Source organism: Pipistrellus kuhlii, unplaced genomic scaffold, assembly GCF_014108245.1.
Source record: "Pipistrellus kuhlii isolate mPipKuh1 unplaced genomic scaffold, mPipKuh1.p scaffold_m20_p_21, whole genome shotgun sequence".
NCBI classification, from domain to species: domain Eukaryota; kingdom Metazoa; phylum Chordata; class Mammalia; order Chiroptera; family Vespertilionidae; genus Pipistrellus; species Pipistrellus kuhlii.
The window spans coordinates 4,066,742-4,073,726 of record NW_023425520.1 but is presented as its reverse complement, the minus strand read 5'-3'; the positions used below and the strand labels follow the sequence as shown (position 1 = coordinate 4,073,726).

General features: G+C 59.0%; 1 protein-coding gene across 3 annotated transcripts; it reads left to right on the top strand.

Moving 5' to 3' along the window:
• Window positions 1-1,620: 1,620 nt before the first annotated feature.
• On the top strand, window positions 1,621-6,698 carry EGR3 (early growth response 3). Of its 3 annotated transcripts, XM_036450353.2 has the most exons (3): window positions 1,888-2,025; window positions 2,484-2,536; window positions 3,402-6,698. In XM_036450353.2, the coding sequence occupies exons 2-3, from the start codon at window positions 2,497-2,499 to the stop codon at window positions 4,409-4,411; spliced, it is 1,050 nt and encodes a 349-aa protein (XP_036306246.1). In that variant the 5' UTR covers window positions 1,888-2,025; window positions 2,484-2,496; the 3' UTR covers window positions 4,412-6,698. The 3 variants fall into 3 exon arrangements, with proteins under 3 accessions (XP_036306245.1, XP_036306246.1, XP_045441854.1); XM_036450352.2 differs by lacking the exon at window positions 2,484-2,536 and having other exon boundaries at window positions 1,621-2,025; XM_045585898.1 differs by lacking the exons at window positions 1,888-2,025; window positions 2,484-2,536 and adding an exon at window positions 2,173-2,340.
• Window positions 6,699-6,985: the final 287 nt, after the last annotated feature.

Below are 6,985 nucleotides of genomic sequence, written 5' to 3'. Positions count from 1 at the left end.
CGCGGCCACCGAGGAGGGAATCCTCCCACGCCAAGCCGGTGTGATTCGGGGTCGCTCCCCCACCTCCCTCCCTCTCCTCCCCTCTCCCCGCGCCCGGCCGCGCGCGCTCCGGGAGCAGGCCTCGGGGAGCATCCGCCGCCCCCGGGATCTGCTGCGGCGGGAGGTGACAGCTCTCTCGGGCTGGCACACAGGCGGCCTGAGACTGCGGGGCGTCGGGGACAGCCCTGTAGGGGGCGATGGTTGGGATGGAGACCAGGGGAGGCCGCGGGGAAGCCACCCTAGTGTCAGACACTGAGCTCGGCAAGATCCTTGCTGCGACTCGGCGGCGGGCCCTTCCCAGGCGGCAGCAGACAGCGGCTGCGCCCCAGCCTGCTAGGCCCTCCCGCCGCTCCACGGCCAAAGGGGGTGCTCAGGGACCGTTAGCGCATTCATCGAGGGTTTGGTGCACGTGTTTCCTATCCGTTCAACTTCATTTTCTCTTCTTCGCCAACAAAACCACACATCTCTCGACCCCAAATGCGCGGGGTTCTCGCCTTCCGCTCAGTCTCTTCGCAGCTACGACTCTCCCCGCCTCGGCGCTCCACCAGGAGTCGGTGCAGGGGGGGCATGGAAAGAGGCGGGAGGGGGGGGGGGAATCAGAGAGATGGGGGTACCAAAGTTCTGGGGGATGTGCGACCAGGCATCCCTGACTCGCTGGAATTCTCCTCCGCGAAGAGACGCGCTTCCTTTCTCCGGGTCTCAGGCAAGGTCTCGGCCCGAACGGAGCCGCAGCGCGGAGTCGGCGGGAGCGGTGTCGGAGGGCACGCCTTCCGGGTTCCCCGCAAGTTCCCAGGCTGCAAAGGGACGGTAGCCCGGGGTTTTCAATTCTCATGCTTCCTGCTACGGGTGTTGGAGCAAACACACACACACACACACACACACACACACACACACACACTCCCGTCCGCGCCTCCACCCCGCAGTCCCGGCAGGTTCTCCTCGTTGCAGACCCCAAAATAAACACGCAGACAGTGAAGGCTTTTTTCAAACGCGCGCTGCGTGCTCTGCGCTTTGCTTTGCGTTCAGGTGCATCCCTCCGTCCTCTCTCCTCTCCGAAATGGATTTTCTTCTACTTCCCTATTTCTCTCTCTCTCTTTTTTTTTTTGCAAGATCCGCGTGCGGTGCGGTCGCCGCGCGCCGCCGGCCGCCCGCTTCCTGCTTTCTAATGTTCCATTGTGAGGAGCTTCCATTGTGACGTCGCGCCCCTTCGGCTGGGCTTTGTCTGTCCATATATGGGCAGCTACGTCACGGAGCTTTCCCGGGGCCCGGATAAATAGGCTGGTGGAGTTCCCTGGCTGGGAGCTTTTGGGCAGCAGAGAGCTTGCTAGGAAGCGGCGGGGCTGGTGGTGGCGGTGGTAGCAGCGGCGGCAGCGGCAGCGGCGGCGGCAGAGGCAGCGGCGGTGGCGGCGGCAGTGGCAGCGGCGGATCGGGGGGGAGGGGAGGGGGGCTCGGAGCGCGTCTGTTTGTAGGATCCATTCTGAAGCCGCGTCCGACCCCCTCCGCCGAGACCCCACCCCACCCCGGACCCCAGCCCGCCCCCCCGCACACGCCCCCCCGCGAGACCCAGCCTCCTAAGGCACCAGCCGGGCAGCCCAGAAGATTACCCCTCTGCCCTCTCTCCCACCCACCCCACCCCACCCCCCAAAAAAAGAAGATCCCCTCCTCTGGCCCACCCCTTCTTCCCCTTTTCCCTCTCTCCTCCCCCCGAACTTTCCCTCTCGCATGCTGTTCCCCTGCACCACGGATCGCCTCTCGGATGCCGCTCGCCTGGGAGCTGCGTTAGGAGCGAGCGGCGGCGGCGGCGGCGGCGGCGGCGGCGGCTCGCGGGTGCTATGACCGGCAAACTCGCCGAGAAGCTGCCGGTGACCATGAGCAGTTTGCTCAACCAACTGCCTGACAACCTGTACCCCGAGGAGATCCCCAGCGCGCTCAACCTCTTCTCCGGCAGCAGCGATTCGGTGGCCCATTACAATCAGATGGCTACAGGTAAGGGCGGCGGGGAGGCTGCGGAGCAGCAGCGAGGAAGGGAAGGGAGAGGAAGGGAGGAGGGAAGGAGCCAGCTAGCGATGGATGGATGGAAGGATGGATGGATGGGTGGATGGAAGGATGGATGGATGGATGGATGGGTGGATGGATGGATGGGTGGATGGATGGGGGCGCGCTGGGAATTTTCCAGGGGGCGAGTTGCTTTTCCCACCCACTCCCCGCCCCCCGCCCTCTCCGCTCGGGAAGGCTCGGTTGGCTACGCCACGGGAGAGGCTTCTGTTCTCCCGGGTGGGGGCAGCCGCCGACCGGAGGGAGGTAGGTGCTTGCTCTCGGCCCTGGGGTTCTCCACTCGGGGGGCGCGATCGCCGGGCTGCGCGCAAGGCGTGGTGCCGCCGTCCCCTCTCCCGGGAGGAGCTGAGCGTCCCCTTCACCCGCGCTCTCTCCCCTTATTCCCTCAGCCCCCCACCCGGGATGGAGCCGTGTGCGGCGTGGAGTCCCCGCGGTGGGAGAGGTACTGCGACGCTGCCTTTTCGGGGCGTTCAGCAAGCCCGTGGGGGTGCGGGGACGGTGGGGAGAGGGTCCATCCACGACGGGGCTGCCCCGGAGGTCTGGGCGGGGGAGGGAGGGGAACGATCCTTGGGCCGAGAAGCTTGGGAAGAGCGGCCACTCCCGCCGTGGAGACATCGGTGGATTTTCCGCCGCCCTCCACCCTCGCCAGCTGGGCAGGGCTTTCTCCCACCAGCCAGAGCCTAAAGCTTCTTCAGGCCCCAGGAGACTGGGCCCGGGGGGAGGCGGCGGGCGAGCCCCCTGGGAGGGCAGCACCCCTCCGCGCGCGGAGGACAAAGCTCCGGAGCTCCCCGGGTCCCCGGCCCGGGCGCAGCGCGCCAGGCGAGCTTCACCGGGGCAGGAGAGGCGCGGCGTCCGGGCGCGGACCAGGTTAGGGGAAGAGGCCGAGTGGCGTGCGCCGGAGAGGGGAGAGCCCGGCGCGCTCCTGGCCTGGAACTACCTGTGGCTGCAGCTACCTGCCCGCCCCACCTCGAAACAACAATGCTGCTCGCGAGCGCGCGCGAGCGCGAGCATGTGTATGTGTGTGTGTGTGTGTGTGGTGCGTGAGTGTGTGCGCGGCGTGTGCGGTGCGTGTGCGGCAGCCCCTCCACGCCCGATCCGTAGTATTTCGCCGTCTCCAGGTTGCGCCCGGGAGCGCGGCGCCGCCCGCTTTGCGCCGGGCGCAGCTCTGCTCTTGCCCCACGCGCTGCGCACCCCGCCCGGGGCCGCGCCCTCCTCACCTGGGCAGGCGCCGGGGTACCCGGGCCCCGAGCCGGCTTCTGGCTGCTTCACTCACCCCTCCCCTCCCCTCTCTCCTCCGCTCTCCGCAGAGAATGTGATGGACATCGGCCTGACCAACGAGAAGCCCAACCCGGAACTCTCCTACTCGGGCTCCTTCCAGCCAGCTCCCGGCAACAAGACCGTGACCTACTTGGGAAAGTTCGCCTTCGACTCCCCTTCTAACTGGTGCCAGGACAACATCATCAGCCTCATGAGCGCCGGCATCTTGGGGGTGCCCCCGGCCTCAGGGGCACTCAGCACGCAGACCTCCACGGCCAGCATGGTGCAGCCACCGCAGAGCGACGTGGAGGCCATGTACCCGGCGCTGCCACCCTATTCTAACTGCAGCGACCTCTACTCGGAGCCCGTGTCCTTCCACGACCCCCAGGGCAACCCCGGGCTCGCCTACTCCCCCCAGGATTATCAATCGGCCAAGCCGGCCTTGGACGGCAACCTCTTCCCCATGATCCCCGACTACAACCTCTACCACCACCCCGGCGACATGAGCTCCATGCCGGAGCACAAGCCCTTCCAGGGCATGGACCCCATCCGCGTCAACCCGCCCCCGATCACCCCCCTGGAGACCATCAAGGCGTTCAAAGACAAGCAGATCCACCCCGGCTTCGGCAGCCTGCCCCAGCCGCCGCTCACGCTCAAGCCCATCCGGCCCCGCAAGTACCCCAACCGGCCCAGCAAGACCCCGCTCCACGAGCGGCCCCACGCGTGCCCGGCGGAGGGCTGCGACCGCCGCTTCAGCCGCTCGGACGAGCTGACGCGGCACCTGCGCATCCACACGGGCCACAAGCCCTTCCAGTGCCGCATCTGCATGCGGAGCTTCAGCCGCAGCGACCACCTCACCACCCACATCCGCACGCACACGGGCGAGAAGCCCTTCGCCTGCGAGTTCTGCGGCCGCAAGTTCGCGCGCAGCGACGAGCGCAAGCGCCACGCCAAGATCCACCTCAAGCAGAAGGAGAAGAAGTCCGAGAAGGGGGGTGCGCCCTCGGCGTCCTCCGCGCCCCCCGTGACCCTGGCCCCTGTGGTCACCACCTGTGCCTGAGGCTCGGGGGGGGGCCCCCAGATTTCCACATTTCCCCTCTGCCCTCAAAGCAGCGGGAAAGCCAGCCACGGAGGCGCAGGGGCCGTGCTTTGGCCTCTCCATGGACCTAAGGCTCCTTGTCATTCTTCGATGTCCCCCGCTTCCACCCTTTCACCGGCCAAGGGGGGCCAGGGCAGGAGGCGCCTTCCTCTGGCTGTCTCCCACCCCCCTTTGGCCACGGCGGTGTGGAGGGTGAGAGAGTGGCGTCTAGCCCGCTTCGTTCAGTTCGGATCGTCTTGATCCAGGGGCCGTGGGGGGAGGGGGCGAGAAGAGGGGGGGCCGCACCAAGGACTTGCGGGGGGGGGACTGAAGGCGGGGCCCACGCAAACCTCGCCTGACCTAAGCACCTCAATGATCCCCGTACGTACGTCTCCCTCGGTTCCCCCTGGAAGACCCGAGAGGGGAGAGAGGGTAAGAAGCGCACCAAAGCGCAGAGCTTGCTGCCTGCCACACGCACGCCTGCGCGTGAGGGTGCGTGCTCGCGTGAGTGTGCGTGTGTGTGTGTGTGTGTGTGTGTGTCAGACTTTTGAGCTGAACTGGGCTATGTGCACCCCAAACTCTTCCCCACGTCGAGTCCCCAGGCCTCTGGGGGCACTGTCCCAGGCTGGGTGCCTGCACGTGGCCAGATGAGACGGGTCTTCCATCTGCTCAGAAATAATGTTTCTTACAGAAATGCCTCGGATGCCACCACGGAGGGCGGTGTAACTACCGCCCCTTAAGGTTTGGCCCCTCAGAACCCCACTTTTTCCGAGCACTTCCCTATGAGGCCTCAGAGCAGTTTGATCTGCAGGGAGAAGGAGCAGCTATCACTGAACCTGCCTTTTTTAAAAAAAAAAAAAATGTATTTCCTCAGCCTCGCTTTTTAAAAATCTAGGTCCTGAGTTTGCCCTCTGCCCTTCCCCCACCCTCTCCCCTCCAAACTTTCTCCCATCTCTTTCAAAATCTTTTACCAGAAAGGCAGGCCTCAACCAGCCACCTATTTCACCATCTTTTTGTTTTCTCTCACATATTCTTCTTCCCATTGGTGGTGGGAAAGCAGGCTCATTTTTGCCCCTGGCCACCAATAGGTAGACCTCAAATCTATGTACTAGTAGATGGTGTGTGTGTGTGTGTGTGTGTGTACACACACATACACATACACATACATATATATAACATACAATATGTATTCCTAGCAAAATAAAATCTCTAAGGTACTTGGCTATCCAGTGCAGTGCACTGGAATAAAGAGAATTTGTAGGCATATACATCTTTAAATGATTTATTTTTTATGAAAATCTTAACTGATGAAATACCTATATATGTGTATATATATACATATACACACATACACATCTCTGTCCAAATTTTCCTTAAAAGAGATGGGGATTTTTGCATTAATCCGTGTTGATTAATGAGGTGTATCTTTTTCATGCCCCAATTTCACCTTCTTCCTGCCCTACCTCAACTCTTCTCAGGCACCCCTCCACCCCAGCCCTTCTCCACACTGGGGGGACTCTTTTGAAGTGTAATAGTGGGAAGATTGCTCTCTGACACGGCTTCCAGCACAGTCCTGACTGAATGTACTGTTCCCTATTCCCATTTCTCCTGTGGTCAGTAAGCTGCCCAGAGAGAAGGAACTAAGGTCTGGAGTTTACAGAATGTCTGTTTTTAAAGTCACTTTATGCATTATCCACCTTTTTTTTTTTTTTTTTTTTTTTTTTTTTTTTTTTGTTTTTTTTTTTGGGTTTTTTTTTTTTTTTTTTTTTTTTTTTTTTTTTTGGTGGAGGAAAAATAATACTAAAAGGAGTCCAGTGAAGGGGGAAATCAAAAAGCAGGGGGTGTGGATTTCCAGGTACTTGGACTTTTCGTAGGAGAGAGAAGAGAGGATGAAGTTTGCCAGGAGGGCTCATATTTTTTCAGCTGAGGGGTAAAATCTTTCTTTGCAGAGACAGTATTTTGCTGAATAGTTTTTATAATGTGATGATTATTAAAAGCAAAATTTTTGGTCACTTCAAAGCCAGGAGGAGGAATCAAATATCCTTTAATATTTTTTCCTTGCTCCTCCTGGCTTATGCATGTCACTGCATGATAACTCTGAGTTTTCCTTTGTTTTAATAAAACTGTTCTCAGACATTTAAGCTAAACTAAGAGAAAAAAAATAACTTTGTTGCCAAAAGGTTGTGCTATCCAGATTTTTTATATGTCTGCATGTTTTAAAAAAGAAAACAGCAAAAGAAAATGCACTCTAACTTATGTGAACTGAGAGGGGGAAAAATCAGGTTTTAAACAGGAAAACCTATGGGGAATGATATTTTTTGGAAGACTTTTGTATAAAGTTGAGTACTTAGAAAAAGACAAACCAGATGTAATATATTTTGTGGATGTTTTTATTTCTTGGATTTATAGTACCTTATACTAAGGTTAAAAAATATGCTTGATATTGTGAAAAGGTGAAATTCTTCACCAACATTTCATCTGCTCCTTTGTCACATTGTTATGCCAATATAATATAGTTAATGAAAACAGCATTTTTAAAAACCGAAATATTGAAAT